The sequence below is a fragment of the Vicia villosa genome, linkage group LG5 (assembly GCF_029867415.1).
Source record: "Vicia villosa cultivar HV-30 ecotype Madison, WI linkage group LG5, Vvil1.0, whole genome shotgun sequence".
NCBI classification, from domain to species: Eukaryota; Viridiplantae; Streptophyta; class Magnoliopsida; order Fabales; family Fabaceae; genus Vicia; species Vicia villosa.
Genome location: NC_081184.1, coordinates 167901404 through 167919428, shown reverse-complemented (window position 1 = coordinate 167919428; position 18025 = coordinate 167901404). Strand labels below are relative to the sequence as shown.

Below are 18025 nucleotides of genomic sequence, written 5' to 3'. Positions count from 1 at the left end.
GGTCTAAGTCAAAATTATGTGTGAAGCAACCTGCTTCGACACTTCGACATATAATACAACTCGACATAAATTAAACTATTTCGACACATACATGGTTTCGACACAAAGAATTACGTTCTTAACAATTACGAAGTAAGACAAATAGTTAGAAATAATAAAATAAATTTAATAAAATAAAATTTGAATGAATAACCCATTATCTAATGTTTAAATATCTCACGTTAAATGAGTTCACTTTCATTCCCTTACAAATCCAGTTTGTGTATGTCAAACTACCAATCTCCTTTGAGAAGAAAACAATAATATATATTTATAATTAAAGGAGAAACTAAACTAAAATTATTTGAGGTCACTGTTAGCGCAACAATCGGGAAGTCGAGTGAGGTGTATTCTATTTTGTGAGACTTTTCTTTAAGTAACATACTTTTATGAGAGACACGCCACTTATTCACAAAAAACTTTAAGGTGATAGGTGTGTGGGTTCTTTCTCTTATAAAATGCCCAATCTTTCATTTTTTAATCAATGTGAGACTTTTTCTTCTCACTTGAGTTTTAACACTCTCTCTCAACTGTGAGTCTATACATAATGTTCCCCTTAAAGTGGAAACTCTTTCTTCCACATACACTTATACCGCCGTTAACACTCTTTAACGAGACACGTTCTATCCACCATCTGTGGGAAGTATTTTTGATACAAGTAAGTTAGTCCTTTCACTCAAATCAAAAGCTTATGATACCACTGTTAGAGACAAATCGAAGGTCAACATGAGAGAGCATTTTACATTTGGGACACACTTTTGTGAGAAACACACCTCTTATGATATATGTTCTCTCATTTATAAAATGACGGACTAATTCTTCAAACTTTCTCAACCGTCACTCGAAGACATTCTTTCTCAAAACTCAGCCAAAAGACAAATACCCCCATTCTCAAGACTAAGCTAAAAGACATGAGACACAACAATCTCACCAACCACTCAAGTACCCTCGTTTTCAAGATTAAGCCATGAGACATTAGACACAACTAGAGCTGTCAAATTGGGCTCGGCCCATTGGGCCGGCCCATAAGCCCTACAATTTAGCGCGGGCCGGACCGCAAAATACCTTAAAAAAACCGACCATGTCTTTTTGGGCCAGCCCACCGGGCCTATGTTTTTCATGGGCTGGGCCGGGCCGAGCCAATGGGGTTTCGGGCTGGCCCATTAAAAAAAGATTTTGATAAATTTTGGAGAAAAAAGATTGAGATAAGATATGATTTCATAAATGTGTTCTCAAGTCATAAAGAAAAGTTAAAGAGGATCAAGATATATTTTCAAAATGATGTGATCAAGGAAATGGTTGTGAGATATAGAGAAAATTTGATAAGTATTGGTGAGAATATTAAGTTACTTTATACTTTTACATGGATGATTTTGTGGTATTCATATATATATATATATATATATATATATATATATATATATATATATATATATATATATATATATATATATATATATATAAAACATCACTTATATACGTTTACGATGACTCTCTACTTATGTTGTATTGCATTTATCCATTACATCCTTTTTATAAAATTAAAATTATAATATTGAAATACGGGCCGGGCTAGTCCACCGGACCGCACGGGCCTTTGAAAAATGGGTCGGCTCATTTTATGTGGCCCATTTAGCAATTGGGCTGGGCCGGGCCAGTCCATTAAAACACGTTGGCCCACCGGGCCGATGCGGGCTGGGCCGGGCCGGCCCATTTGACAGCTCTAGACACAACCTCAATCCTCAATAACCATTCCAATTACACGTCTCACGTAAAATAAATTGCAAAGGATTCAAAACATATATGAATATGGGCACTATTAACACTATAATAAATTATTCGATGATCATATGATAGTTTCATGGTGGAGTTTAAGGTGAAATTACACTATTCATCTAACGTTTCTGCTGCAAAGTTATGAACTCAGCTGTTTATCGAAACAAATACTGTACTATAATTCTTTTATTTTAATAATTTATAATTTATTTAAGCGTAATAACTTAATTAAATCCCATTTCGCAATTTTCTTCCGGAACACTTGAACCCTAATTCCCCCAAATCACAACTATGGATTACCAAATCGATTTTCAAATTCAATGAAATCAACAGTTTTAGAGAACACTGCATTATTCGACCTTATACCCAACACCGCCGCAAACCTCCGCTCACCGTCACAACTGTCTCATACCGCATCTTCTCTCCACCGCTGCCACTGATACTCAGGTAAACAAGGATTTGCTTTGTTCATTGTTTATGCCATATTTGCCGTACCTTTTTGGCCTTGTGTTCGAATTCGCAATGTAGTGGTATAGATGACTGAAGCATTTTTTAGTATCATTAGGATTTGTTTGAGTTTTGCTGGGAGGAAGAATCTGTGGCCAACAATTTTATCAGTATTTTCTACTGCATCTTTAGAGTTATTCATATTGCAATTTTTAATCCTACTCAGAAAACTAGACACTGATTCCTTGCACCATCCCTTTTTTTAGTATCACGAGGACTTGTTATGCAAGGTCGAGAGACTTAACTTTCTGTTTTGTTAAACATTGTTGCTTCTGCATTAGCACCTTTGAGTTATGTTTTTGTCTGTTTGAAGAAATGATCCCATATACTAAATGCTTCCAGTTATTATACTTATTATATGATAGCTTTTAAATATACATGGTTTGTATGTTGTGTTATATAGAGGATTTTCGTGAATAATTTTAAAATATCAAGTGCTCAGATTTAAAATTCACAAATAGATTGTTAGTTTGTATGTTATACGAGGAATTTTTGTGAATCATTTTAATGCACTAGTTCATATGTTTTTATCGCATTAGTTGTTACTAGCAAGTTAAACATGCTTCTAGTTGTGATTTTGTTCTTCTGTTACACAGGTGGCTCTGGCTTAGCCCTGCTCTCCAGTTTGTTGCCTGATTTTTTCATTTAGAGATACAAGAATTTTAAAAAAGACAAAAGGCGTTGGTACAAAATGCTTCAGCACCAAGTCGTGCAGTCCCCTGCCAGGCTAGGCCTTACAAATCCTAACTCACCATCAATTTTGAACCCTAACCCACAAAAGCTACCTCCTTCACAGACCCATCATCACCAAAACCATCATTCTGCAACTCCTTCAGCTGCTCTACTCTCTCTATTACCACCTCTGCCTAGAGCACAGGCACTTCTTGCTCAAATGGCTACCTTAGCTTCAAAACTCTTTGAAGTATCACCCAACAGATCTGTTTGGCTCACTGCATTCCGTGGATCACTCCCAACATTCCTTTCTTCCCAAACCCAATCACATTCATCTTCCTTGCTTGAGTCCTCTTCGCCTTCCTCCGCCAAAGAAATTATTTCACTTTTCACGTCCCTTCAAACCCAAATATTTGAATCTGTTGCTGAACTCCAAGAAATGATTGATCTACAAGATGCCAAGAAGAAGATTGACGGGGAAATTAGGTCAAAAGATTCAGCACTTCTTGCGTTTGCCAACAAACTCAAAGATGCTGAGCGGGAACTTGACATTCTTGTTGATGATTACTCTGATTACCGCCACAACATCAAGAGATTGAAATCAGGAGATGGTAGTGAAGATGATTCCGTAACCATCTCAACTGTCACATCTCAGCTGACACTGTCAGATATATTGTCATATGCTCATCGAATAAGTTATACAACTTTTGCACCACCGGAATTTGGAGCAGGAACAGCTCCTCTTCGCGGTGCAATGCCACCTGCACCACAAGAGGAACAAATGAGAGCTTCACAGCTATATAACTTTGCAGATCTTGATATTGGTTTGCCTAAAGCAGTTGATAATAAGGAGAAAACAGTTGAGGCTATTATTGAGCCTCCACCTTTACAGCCCGTGGATACGAATCCACTTGCAAATTTGTCTGCAATTCAAGGGATGCTTCCTCCCAATTTTTCTATTCCGCCCGGTTGGAAACCTGGAATGCCTGTACAGTTGCCTATTGATATGCCAATTAAGCCCCCACCAGGGTGGAAACCAGGGGATCCTGTGGCATTGCCTCCTGTTGACTCACTTCCAGTGCCAATATTTGAGGAACCAAAAATACCCCCTCACATTCCTCAGCCCAAGCAGCCTGAAATTATTCAAGTGCAGCATGTTAATTTGGATCTCGGAGGAACTGATAGTAGTGATTATAGTAGTGACGAGGCAAGCTCTGACGACGAAGATTGAAAGTCCATGAAATTTATTTTCTCAAATTGTCGACTGTACAGGTGAGGTTTTGTTTATAAAATTTTCCTTTTAATTTAAATTGTTGGAAATACATGATCTATGTGAATTTGTGGCATTAATTTTTCCCTCTTGTAATTTACTCATTCTGCACGTGTGATACTTATGTCATTTGCCTCCGTGTATGTTTAAGGTGATAAGGTCTTGTTTGTTTCATAAGCGTTGAGTTTTAATAGGATATCTATCTTTAGCCTTGTGTAGTTGCATTGATTGTTTTAAAACATAACTTTATTGCTATTTCGAGTAATAGATCATGGTCCTATGCCGAGGGATCTTACGGTTTCTGTAGTAACCTCTAGAAAGCAGAATGTATATGTTTTATAATCTTGAAGATTTCAAATTAGCACTGTATTTATTTATTTTAATGAAAGTTAAAAATCACACTTTTTTAAACAAGTAAAATAAATTTACATTTTGTAGAAATTTCCACCTCTTAACTGCACTTTTCTCATCCAATTATTCTTCCCTCTTCTACATGGTACAAAATCACTTGTAGTAGTAACTATTTCTAACACATAGATGCCCATTTTCCTAGTCTCATAACTCGTTTTGCACAGCACCATTTTTCACTCTTTCACTCACTAGGCGGTAACTAAACAGCTTATTCGTTTCTCTATTATCATTTTCCCCCGTTAAAACGAGACGGTTGAAGATAATGTAGTTGATTCTGATATTTTGTTTTTTACTGTTGGTCTCAGGATTTCTGGATTTGTAGAAGTTGCTAAATGAGTTCAGTATTTGGATCTGACATATCCAAATAGGCTGATTCTTCAATTTATTTATTGCTATTAGTTCAAGTTGAATTAGCATTACTATAATTGCATGTTGTCATGATGCTGTATTATCCAAATTCATATGTTTTGGATCCTTTGCAATTTTTTAGGCAAGTCGTGTATTTCTAGAACTATCATTTAGTTCATCTGATAAATTCTGATCACATGCTGCATTTACCTCATCTTGCACAGGATTGCTACTATGATCAAACACTGTAGAATTTTCAAGTGATTGAGGGTTGTTGGTCTGCGAGGGTTCTCTGCCTGATTATTTGAGAAACAAATACAGGAGTCCTTGTACCATTGTCAAGATTTGTGCTTTTCTGAAAAATGACCTAAGTAAGAGCTGGGCCATTTTTAGTTTTTATTTTTTCTTTCTTGGATTCAATGCATTTCTCAGTTTTTGGTTTTTTATATTCACTTCATTTAGAAACAGTCCCCCGAGAAGAACCCGTGGAAAGTTCATTTGGTTCGAAAACGCTACCTTTTGAATCCTTGTTTGGAAGATTCTGTCAATTGGCGCTTCTATTCTATCAGAAGTAATGACCTTTGAAACGTCTGTGCACAATTTAGAAACTGATATTATCATATCCCATTTTTAAGAAAATAAATCATGTTTCCTGAGCTTGATACTTGAATATTCATTGAGTCATGCTGATTTATGGGAAACAGAAAGGAAGTAATAATAAAGCAAGTTTTATACACTAGCTTTAGAGTTTCTAAAACCACAGAAGATATTCTGATGGATAAATTGTTTCAAGATTATATTTTCTCATATTATGATACAATTAGATAAATAATGATAAACTTAATCAACACATTTAATTCCAAGTTATCAACTAGACTTATAATTACTATATTTATCCAATAACTCTAGCAATTGAAGTACAAGATATCAGCCAAGATCCACTTAAGAACAAAGGCTGTAGGTAAACTTTATAGCATGAAAAGTAATCTGCTTATTTTACAGAAAAGTTATTGTTTTGGAACTCATATGAAACCAATCCACAGAAATTTAAGTCATTTTGTCTATTTATAAATTTATTCAGCTGAATTATGTTACCTAATGAATCACTCCCCACGTTCTTTTCTTCCCAATTCCAATAATATTCATCTTCGTCCCATGAGTCTTCTTATCCTTCCTCCATTAAAGAAATTATTTCAATTTTCACCTTCCTTTAAATCTAAATATTTGAATATGTTGCTGAACTCTGAAAAATTATTGATCTACAAAATACTAAGATGAAGATTGACATGGAAATTAACTAAGATTCAAGACCGCATGCATTTGTTAACAAACTCAAGACATCGTGAACTTCAATTTCTGGTCGATGATTACTCTTACTATCGTTGCAATATCAAGAGATTGAAATCAATAAGTGGTAGTGAAGGTGATTCTTTAACCACCTTAGCTGCCTCATCTCGGGTGAAACATATGTCCGTGGAATAAGTTATACAATCTTTCCACCACCGAAATTCGGAGCAGGAACGGGTCCTCTTCCAGGTGCAGGCCTGCACCACAAGAGGAACAATGAGAGTTTCACAACTATATAGTTTTGCAGATTTTGATATTGGATTGCCTAAAAGCAGTTGAAAATAAGAAGAATTTAATCTAGGCTATTAAGCCACCACCTTTACGGTCTAAGGATACAAATCCACTTGTAAATTTGTCTACAATTCAAGAGGTGTTTCCTCCCAATTAGACAACATTGTCCAAGTTTGTATATTTTTACTTCGAAGTCATTTTAATCCGACTAACAACTGTAATCCATAATTTGATTCAACCATTAACATCTCAAAATAGGGTAATACATTAGTAATTAAAAATACATCTTAAAATATTACAAACATAGTTCTCAAAGTATGGAATATACTGGTAAAACATCAGATAATACAAAAAGGCATAACCTACTGTGTAAGCCTAACCCCGACTCCTCCTCTGCCGCCGAAAACCCAAGGATTTTGTGCCTAAGTAAGAATGGAACGTGTTAGGGAAACCACATCATCACCATCTCTCTTAAACAGCCCAGATTCTACGCCTTCTCTCGTAATCTGCATTATATTCTGACAGATCGAAAAACACATTAACAGTATGGCCATCCCTAGCCTACTCATTCTTTAGTATCTCCTCATTAGCAAACCTAGATGGACGTCCAGAAGCGTCTAGTGTCATGACAGGGTGTGGCAAAGAGTATAACCAAGTCATGTAACCCTTAGCATAATGCCACTATCTTGTGGCTGACATACTTCGATACTTATCTGGTACCATATGACTCTTATAATCCAACAATATGTCATCAAGATCTTTTCAGACGATGCTGATAAGATCATCCACGAAGCGGGACTCTGAATGATTTGCACAAATCCAAAATGACGCATGCATCGCTTAGGCGGATACATGTATATCAAATTACTTCCACACACCCATCATCCAGAGTAATATGAAACGGGGTCGAAGAGAATAGTGTCCTGGTATGTGGCGTATGGTGTTTGGTCGATGTCATCATGTTGAGTCTTGTCAATATACACCCTGAATGGCAGCACAACACCATTCTTTCTATGTGGGCAATACAGGCAAGCACATGGGTAATCCTCAATATACCTTAGCATAGGGGTGGCAAAACGGGTCGTGGCCCACCGGGCCGGCCCGCACACCCGCCAAAAAATGGCGGGTTGGGTTAGGATTTTAGGCCCGCCGCTCGCCAAAGTCCGCCCCTCCAAAACCCGCCGCTCGCCATAGCCCGCCCCTCCAATGTCCGCCGCCCGCCAAAGCCTGCCCCTCCTCCAAAATTCCCTATTTTTTAGTTAATTTTAGTAATTCCAATTCTTGATGGTTTATTTTATATATTTATTTGTAAATATATGGAATATTTTTTTAAGTAAAATTTGTTAAAAAGTTGCTTTTATAAAAAATTCTTTTAAATAAGTGAAAAATTTAATTAAAAGATAAAAAAAAAATTAATCTATTAAAAAAATTAAAAAAATATAAATAAAAAATAGGCGGGAAGCCCGCCAACACACCATCTTGGCGGGGCGGACATGATTTTTATGTCTATTTCACTTGGCGGGCATGCCCGCCCCGCTCGTTTTTTGGCGGGCTTAAAACGGGGCGGGCGGCGCGGGTGGCCCGTTTTGCCACCCCTACCTTAGCACACGATCAAATCTGTGTATATAGTGAAAGTGGGATAGGATTCATCCCTAGAAATGTATAACAAAAAAAACATTAGTAACAAGTGTAAAAAATAATTGGTTTTTAAACTAATAGTGGCTATGCAAATTACCGTCAGCAGGGTGCATGAGCCTGTCATTTTTTTTGTCGTCCAAAGATAACCTTCGCTCAGCTTGGAGTACAGGTACTACCTAGTTCCACTCGTGAATGTCGGTAAATTTAATGAAATACTTAAGGTTTGCCACATCTATGTAGGTTGCACTTTTGTCCATAAACATGGACGTGCCAACCAAGAATAGGAGGAAACACCTCAAAGCATTGTCCTCGTGGTAAGTAACATGTAGTTCATTGTCGTCGACTTCCTCTTAAAACTCCAAGTTTTGTTCATAGCTCATTCAAGAATGAAAATTTAGCATGAGCACCTCTGGTGTTCTTACGCTACTTAAGGACTTCCATTAGGTCAGATCCCAAATAAATCACCATCAACTCCTAGTCCTCTTCGCGTTTGATCCTAGAATGATCAAGTAACTTCTCCCTCATGGGAATGTGTAAAAGGAAAGCAACATCATCTAGTGTAATCGTCATCTCACCAATAGGATGCAGAGTTTCGACGATATGCACGTTGTTTTTAGAGATGAAATGCAAAGAAAGAAATATGTGGTCCTATCTCAGCGCCCCATGTTACCTACCTGATACCAAGACCAAAGCTGCATGGAAGCCTTGGGCATCGAGCCAAGTGTGAGATACCTATACAACCAACTTCCATGGGAGGAATATCCTGATGCCATTAATGTAACCTACAGGAACCTTACCCTGTGAAGTGGAAAGATGACGTTTCTTTATGCCATCTATCAGCAAAGGCCCGCTGCGTGCCATGGCTGATGGTTGCGCACACGGAAGAACATAGATTGGCAAGACCGAAGTATTTGATGACACTTTGGAACCAATCATCCTTAGGATGATAAAGATTGTGAATCTTTCTGGCATGGTTAACAAATTTCTAACAATTGTGTTCCTATTAAAATAGTATATAACAATGTCAGTCGCATTGAGTTTGGTTAAAACAGAAAAATAATAGTTGTTAACAAATATATCTCTCCGGCCCAAACATATGAATCAACTTGATCTCCATAATGTATCGATAATGATGTGTCAATGGACCATCTTTGATAAAATGATGGGTGTTCAATAATCAACACCTATTTTATGTAAAAATGATAGGTTTAGAGATGCATCTCCGAATTTAAGAGATATTTTTGACTTTTCATCAAAAAATTGAAAAAACATTAAAGAGTGAGAAAAGAAATTACCCACGTGTTAAACGAGTTTCGGGCTAATTTAAGCATATAATCACCCTTTTGGCCTTTTGCTATCTCCACTCTCAAATCACTCCAAAATGTGTACCTTTTTTTCACCGGCCAGTACTATGGACGTATTTATCACAAATATCACTTGCATCCCTATAAAAACAATATATGACAGACATTTTTGGTCCCTATATGAGACATTGTTGGTCTCAATTCTTTCATGTGTGTGGATCGAAAGTATAACAGTGGAATATGCCAAAATCAACAGAGGCCCAACATGGGCCTAATTCAAGCAACACCATATATCACCACATGCAAACGCATACAATTAAGCTTGATATCAACAACAAGTGAGATCTTGCAATAGATACGCTATCATCATGCTATCACTAAAACTTGACAACCTGTGAAGAAGACTATAGATTCTAGAAGACTAGTAGAACCCTAACAAATAATGCGTCTCCATTCTATACAGTGCTCCCTTCGTCCCTGTTTACACAAAACAAAAACTAGTCAATTCATGTACAACTATTGATTAGGCTTAAGTGGAATAGTTTGACTATTGCTTACATTGAAATAGATTGATGTAAAATTGATGAATTGAAGGTTTCTGCTGCAAATTGGAGGGTTAGTGATTGTTCTTTATTTCTTCTTTTTAAAAATTAAAACGACACCATTTTATAATTATTTTTAAATAATAGCTACAAAACTTAAAATAAAATATAAATTTTAGAAATTAAAAATTAAAAATTAAAAAGTAATAGAAAATAGAAATCTTATTAATTAGATCTTTATATTTGTTTATGAAAAAAACTGATTTTTTTTTTAATAAACATGAAAAAATTCTATTTATTTTGCAATATTTTTGATATCTCGGTAATTTCTTTACTTCTTTAATATATTTTAGAACTTTTAAAAGACCAAGTCATTCAATTCAACTCAATTTAATACTTATACAATTCTATTAAGATTAAGTTATATCGAGTTATTTGATTTTATTCAAATCAGTTACACAGTCCAATTTGAAACTCTTTAGTTTTACCATCAACCCATTTACCACCTGATCTTGTCTGGTCGACGGACGAACCAGTTTTTAAAATATTGAGTGAATGAACAGTTGATTATATATGGTTAAAGTCAAATCATGTATTGTCAACTAAGATGAAGTGAAATTATTTAGAATTAGTTACATTTCAATTAATTGATGTAGAATTAAATACCAACTAAATTAATTTTTTAAAGTTGTGTAAATAAGGGCATATGTTATAGAAAAATACATCTCAAAAAATATTTCTTCCTCATTTTTTGATTAAAGCAAAAGTGTACTTCAACATAGACAAATCTTGTATTGAGTTCAAGCTTTTACATGGCACCACATCTCTCGCCAACTTGACACCCAAGTTGAATAAATTACAGCCTGTTATCGATAACAGAAGGGTGAAAAAGGTCGAGTTTCGCAAAGATTGGATTGGTAGCAATAGGAGGGTGAAATACAACCTGATTGAGTTGAAGAGCGGTGAAGAAGTAACGACCATGTGGAAATCATTTCGTCGTAGGATAACTAACCAATCAAGTTTGATGCGCGGATTTTAAGATTTGTCGACGACATAATCATGATGCTGAAACGCGCAAAATCATCTGGTAGTACCTAGGTTTTCATATTTAGTTATTTTTAGTTAATGTTTGTTGTACTGTTTTACGTTATGTTCATCTTTGAATCGAAACATGTAATAGCCAAAATATTATGCAATTAATAAATCAAATCGAGACATCAAAAGTGAGCTTCCCTGTTAAAATTAAATTCTTCTAGCATGACCTCCTCGGCGACTTGCAGATCCTCTATTATTTGTAGCAATGATGTCGTCTAGTTAATGACATGAGTAGTAAAAAAATCTATCGGTGATGGGAGATGAAACAACGAGGAGACATCATCCAAAGTGATAGTCATCTCTCCAAATGAAAGATGAAAAGAAAATGTCTCCTTGTGCCACTGCTCAACAAAAGCATACATAAGTGAGGCATCGAGCATGGTCTGTGAGCAGTCGGCGAACTCTAGGAGACTAAAATTGGAAACAATACGCCTGACATGCTCAAGCACCGGACTCAGTGGGAAATTCTTTAAGTTTGAACTGTGGGATGAGACCTTTAGCGTCAGACGTTCTTATAGGAAACAAAGTTTAAAAAAATTATCAATAAACTTTCAACACATCACTAAACCATAATAAATATTTTACAATTAAAAAATATAACATATATACCTCTTCCTGCCTTACTTTGTATGCGACATGGTCAACATACTCTGTGAGCACATATCGGTCACTAGGCCCTCCCGAGAAGGCTTCACTTGTGTGAATAGATGCCTCTGTAGAAGCATGAGTCGTAGTATCTGTATCAGTAGCAATATCATCATCGGGAATATGAGGCATGTGAGACATGTCATTAACAACAGGAACCTGCTTAGTCGACATATGAACCTCCTCAATAGTCTCTTCAGCAGCAACAGCCTCAGCAAGAGGCACCTCATCAGCAACAGTTACCTCCACAAGAGCATGTACCTCCACAACAACAAAAACTCTGGTAACTCGGCGTCAGGGTGCGCGAAACTTGTCACACGTCTGCTCACCCATCCGTTTCTGGTGAGAATCAGTCGGAGCAACTCTTTCAGCCCGTAGTTGGGAAGCCTCTGCCTCAGTAGTCCTGACACGAGATTCCTCCTTTTCGGTCAACCTTCCTCCATGGACCCGTCCTTCCCCTGGTACTCATTGAAAAAAAATGGAAAGACGACAAAAAAAAGTAGTGAAAGAAGAAGGCACTGGAAATTATAAATTTCAGGAATTTTTCAAAAATAATTGAACTACCGAAAATTTCAAAATTTCCGGTAACATAACCTTAAAACATACTGGAGTTTAGGTTATATTCTCCCTAAGCCAAAACCCAAAACTAAAAAAGTCAAAAATATTCATTTTGGTCTAAGTCGAAATTCTGTGTGAAGCAACCTGTTTCGACACTTCGACATCTAATACAACTCGACACAAATTAAACTATTTTGACACATACATGGTTTCGACACAGAGAATTACATTCTTAACAATTATGAAGTAAGACAAAGAGTAAAAAATAATAAAATAAATTTAATTAAATAAAATTTGAATGATTAATCCATTATCTAATGTTTAAATATCTCACGTAAAATGAGTTCACTTTCATTCCTTTACAAATCCACGTAAAACTACCAATCTCCTTTGAGAAAAAAACAATAATATATATATTTATAATTAAAGGAGAAACTAAACTAAAATTATATGAGGTCACTGTTGGCGCAACAATCGGGGAGGTCGAGTGAGGTGCATTCTATTTTGTGAGATTTTTCTTTAAGCAACACAACTTTACGAGAGACACATCACTTATTCACCAAAAACTTCAAGGTGATATGTGTGTGGGTTTTTTAACTTATAAAGTGCTCAGTCTTCCATTTTTTAATACTTTTTCTTCCCACTTGAGTCTCAACACTCCCTCTCAAGTGTGAGTCTATACATAATGTTCCCCTTAAAGTGGAAACTCTTTCTTCCACATACACTTATACCACCGTTAACACTCTTTAACGAGACACGTTCTATCCACTATCTGTGAGGAGTATTTTCGATACAAGTAAGTCGGTCCCTTCACTCAAATCAAAGGCTTATGATACCATTGTTAGAGACAAATCGAAGGTCAACATGAGAGAGCATTTTACACTTAGGACATACTTTTGTGAGAAACACACCACTTATTCACCCCAAACTTTAAGGTAGGGGTTGGCAAAACGGTCCCGGCCCGCGGGGAAATCTCGTTTTACCCGCACTTTTTCGCGGGGCGGGGCAAGGTTTTAGGCCCGCTCTCTTTAATGTGTCCGCCCCGCCCCGTTTTTTTGTGGGCTTTTGTTTTTTATAGAATTTTATTATTTTTAGGCCTAAAAAACCGAATGCCCGCGGGCTTTCCCCGCCCTCACTTTTTTGCAGAGCGGGGCAAAATTTTAGACCCGCACTCTTAAAAAAGCCCGCACCGCTCTGCCATTTTTTCACGGGCTTTTGCGGGGCAGGCCTAAACGGGGCGGACATGCCCGTTTGTCACCCCTACTTTAAGGTGATAGGTATGTGTTCTCTCATTTATAAATCATTTATAAAGTGTTAAACTATTTTCTAATCTATGACGGACTACTTCTTCAAACTTTCTCATCACTCGAAGACATGCTTTCTCAAAACTCAGCCAAAAGACAAATACCTCCATTCTCAAGACTAAGCTAAAAGACATGAGCCACAACAATCTCACCAACCACTAAAGTACCCTCGATTTCAAGATTAAGCCATGAGACATTAGACACAACCTCAATCCTCAATAACCATTCCAATTACACGTCTCACGTAAAATAAATTGCAAAGGATTCAAAACATATATGAATATGGGCACTATAGCATCATGACAACATGCAATTATAGGGATGGTAATCCAGCGCAACTTAACACTAATAAATTATTCGATGATCATATGATAGTTTCATGGTGGAGTTTAAGGTGAAATTACACTATTCATCTTACGTTTCTGCTGCAAAGTTATGAACTCAGCAGTTTATCGAAACAAATACTATAATTTTTAATAATTTTATTTTAATAATAATTATAATTTATTTAAGCGTAATAACTTAATTAAATCCCATTTCTCAATTTTCTTCCGGAACACTTGAACCCTAATTCCCCCAAATCACAACTATGGGTTACCAAATCGATTTTCAAATTCAATGAAATCAACAGTTTTAGAGAACACTGCATTATTCGACCTTATACCCAGCACAGCCACAAACCTCCGCTCACCGTCACAACTGTCTCATACCGCATCTTCACTCCACCGCTGCCACTGATACTCAGGTAAACAAGGATTTGCTTTGTTCATTGTTTATGCCATATTTGCGGTAACGGACCGTTTATTTGGCAATATTTATGAGATTTTCCATCAAACATCCCTTTTTTATTGCTCTTTTCATTCTGTTAATAGTGGTTCTTTAAGATTTCTCCATGATTACTTCTCTTGGTGCTTTAGGTTTGGTTGTGGTTTTGCTTAACTTTCTGTTTTGTTAAACATTGTTGCTTCTGCATTAGCACCTTTGAATTATGTTTTTGTCTGTTTGAAGAAATTATCCCTTATACCTAATGCTTCCAATTATTATACTTATTATATGATAGCTTTTAAATATACATGGTTTATGATTTGTAGAATTATTTATAGAAATTAATAAGTTGTGAATTGTATTTTTAATTTACCTATTTAGTCCTGGCTTTAAGTTATCTAATGTATGTATGTATTAAAGTTTTAAGCTTGGCTTTAAGATTATGATGACTTGGGTATTCTTGCTTACTTTTCGAGACTGTATTAAATTATTTTAATGTACTTGTTAGTTTGTATGTTGTGTTATATAGAGGATTTTCGTGAATTATTTTAAAATATCAAGTGCTCAGATTTTAAATTCACAAATAGATTGTTCGTTTGTATGTCATACGAGGAATTTTTGTGAATCATTTTAATGTACTTGTTCATATGTTTTTATCGCATTAGTTGTTACTAGCAAGTTAAACATGCATCTAGTTGTGATTTTGTTCTTCTGTTACACAGGTGGCTCTGGCTTAGCCCTGCTCTCCAGTTTGTTGCCTGATTTTTCTATTTAGAGATACAAGAATACTAAAAAAGACAAAAGGCGTTGGTACAAAATGCTTCAGCACCAAGTCGTGCAGTCCCCTGCCAGGCTAGGCCTTACAAATCCTAACTCACCATCAATTTTGAACCCTAACCCACAAAAGCTACCTCCTCCACAGACCCATCATCACAAAAACCACCATTCTGCAACTCCTTCAGCTGCTCTACTCTCTCTTTTACCACCTCTCCCTAGAGCACAGGCACTTCTTGCTCAAATGGCTACCTTAGCTTCAAAACTCTTTGAAGTATCACCCAACAGATCTGTTTGGCTCACTGCATTCCGTGGATCACTCCCAACATTCCTTTCTTCCCAAACCCAATCACATTCATCTTCCTTGCTTGAGTCTTCTTTGCCTTCCTCCGCCAAAGAAATTATTTCACTTTTCACGTCCCTTCAAACCCAAATCTTTGAATCTGTTTCTGAACTTCAAGAAATTATTGATCTACAAGATGCCAAGAAGAAGATTGACGGGGAAATTAGGTTAAAAGATTCAGCACTTCTTGCGTTTGCCAACAAACTCAAAGATGCCGAGCGGGAACTTGACATTCTTGTTGATGATTACTCTGATTACCGCCACAGCATCAAGAGATTTAAATCAGGAGATGGTAGTGAAGATGATTCTGTAACCACATCAACTGTCACATCTCAGCTGAAACTGTCAGATATACTATCATATGCTCATCGAATAAGTTATACAACCTTTGCACCACCAGAATTTGGAGCAGGAACGGCTCCTCTTCGCAGCGCAATGCCACCTGCACCACAAGAGGAACAAATGAGAGCTTCACAGCTATATAACTTTGCAGATCTTGATATTGGTTTGCCTAAAGAAGTTGATAATAAGGAGAAAACGGTTGAGGCTATTATTGAGCCTCCACCTTTACAGCCCGTCGATACCAATCCACTTGCAAATTTGTCTGCAATTCAAGGGATGCTTCCTCCCAATTTTTCTATTCCGCCTGGTTGGAAACCTGGAATGCCTGTACAATTGCCTATTGATATGCCAATTAAGCCCCCACCCGGGTGGAAACCAGGGGATCCTGTGGCATTGCCTCCTGTTGACTCACTTCCAGTCCCAATATTTGAGGAACCGAAATTACCCCCTCCCATTCCTCAGCCCAGGCAGCCTGAAATTATTCAAGTGCAGCATGTTAATTTGGATCTCGGAGGAACTGATAGTAGTGATTATAGTAGTGACGAGGCAAGCTCTGATGACGAAGATTGAGAAGTCCATCAAATTTTACCTTCTCAAATTATCAACTGTACAGGTGAATTCGTGGCATTAATTTTTCCCTTTTGTAATTTGCTCATTCAGTCATTCTGCACGTGTGATATACTTATGCCATTTGCCTACGTCTATGTTTAAGGTGATAAGGTCCCGTTGTTTGTTTCATCATAAGCATTGAGTTTTAAGATGATATCTACCTTTCGCCTTGAGAAGTTGCATTGGTTGTTTAAAAACATAACTTTTCAGCATCTAATTACTATTTCGAGTAGTAGGACATAATCCTCTGCCAATGGATCTTACAGTTTCTGCTGTAAACTCTAGAAAATAATCTTGAAAATTTCAAATTAGCACTGCATTTATTTATTTTAATTAAAGTTAAAAAATCACATTTTTTAAACAAGTAAAATAAATTTTCATTTTGTAGAAATTTCCACCTCTTAACTGCACTTTTCTCATCCAATTCTTCTTCCCTCTTCTACATGGTACAGTCACTTGTAGTAGTAACCATTTCTTACACATAGATGCCCATTTTCCTAGTCTCTCATAACTCATTTTGCATAGCACCATTTTCCACTCTTTCACTTACCGCAAATGTAGCCATTATCTTTCTCCAAGTTTCAATGTTCTACACATTCCTCACCTGCTGAATTTTTGCCCACTTAGTGCATGTTTGGATTGGCGGCGACTTTCACGGATGCACGGTGTCCCCGAGATTTTTTTAAACTCATTATGAATTTGTAGTTCCAAATATGTATATAACTATTTTTCACACCCTTAAGTATCCACCTCACTCAATGTTTATCACCGTTTATTTCACACACCCACTTACCTGGATTTTTTAATCACGCATAACAGGTTATACACACAGGAGGACCAGCCACTGTTTGAGAGGGGAGAAATGTTAAGCATCTGGAAAAGAGTTGAACTACCTTGGCCAGCATAAGTTAATTTGAGAAAAGAGTTGAACATCCTTGGCCAGCATAAGTTAATTTGAGAAAAGAGTTGAACATCCTTGGCCAGCGTAAGTTAATTTGAGAAAATACATACAGGATGGTAACTCAACAGCTTTTTTGTTTCTCTATTATCATATTTTCCCTTTAAAATGAGAGGGTTGAAGATAGTGTAGTTGATTCTGAAATTGTATGTCACTGTCAGTCCCATGATTTCTGGATTATGTAGAAGATTATAAATGAGTTTAATATTTGGATCTGATTGTCTTTTATTTATTGCTAATACTTCAAGTTGAATTAGCATCACATAATTGCATGTTGACATGATGCTGTATTGGTCATATTGACATATATTTCCCACTGGGCATGATGTTTTTAAATCCTAGGTTAGCTTTGCTATACATAGCTGGTCCCAAGCCTAGATAAAAGGAGAGGGTAGTGTTAGGCAGTCAACAGCCAACATAAAACTTTGTCGAGTCTCTATGACATGGATCAAATACGAAAGATCTCGAGATTAATGATTTGGATGGAAGCATGATCCTGCCTAGGTTAGTTTTTTTTTCTTGGATTCATTGCATTTCTGAGTTTTTT

General features: G+C 36.6%; 2 protein-coding genes across 4 annotated transcripts; both read left to right on the top strand.

Annotated features, from left to right (window-relative positions):
• The first annotated feature begins 1873 nt into the window (after positions 1-1873).
• Positions 1874-5762, top strand: LOC131603797 (mediator of RNA polymerase II transcription subunit 4-like). 3 transcript variants are annotated; one of them, XR_009284503.1, is made up of 4 exons: positions 1874-2262; positions 2919-4266; positions 5248-5394; positions 5486-5762. XR_009284503.1 is itself a non-coding variant. In XM_058876230.1 (3 exons), exon 2 carries the CDS (start codon positions 3014-3016, stop codon positions 4223-4225), a length of 1212 nt encoding a protein of 403 aa, XP_058732213.1. In that variant the 5' UTR covers positions 1874-2262; positions 2919-3013; the 3' UTR covers positions 4226-4266; positions 5248-5762. The 3 variants fall into 3 exon arrangements, 2 of the variants coding, with proteins under 2 accessions (XP_058732213.1, XP_058732214.1); XM_058876230.1 differs by having other exon boundaries at positions 5248-5762; XM_058876231.1 differs by lacking the exons at positions 5248-5394; positions 5486-5762 and adding an exon at positions 4981-5157.
• Positions 5763-13725: 7963 nt separating this feature from the next.
• LOC131603796 (mediator of RNA polymerase II transcription subunit 4-like) lies at positions 13726-17706 on the top strand. The gene is made up of 3 exons (XM_058876229.1): positions 13726-14432; positions 15175-16524; positions 17340-17706. The coding sequence occupies exon 2, from the start codon at positions 15270-15272 to the stop codon at positions 16479-16481; it is 1212 nt and encodes a 403-aa protein (XP_058732212.1). The 5' UTR covers positions 13726-14432; positions 15175-15269; the 3' UTR covers positions 16482-16524; positions 17340-17706.
• The last annotated feature ends 319 nt before the right edge of the window (positions 17707-18025 follow it).

What these genes read in the sequence shown, in the direction of transcription:
- LOC131603797 (XM_058876230.1), top strand. Translation starts at nt 3,014, where the DNA reads ATGCTTCAGCACCAAGTCGTGCAGTCCCCTGCCAGGCTAGGCCTTACA.
- LOC131603796 (XM_058876229.1), top strand. Translation starts at nt 15,270, where the DNA reads ATGCTTCAGCACCAAGTCGTGCAGTCCCCTGCCAGGCTAGGCCTTACA.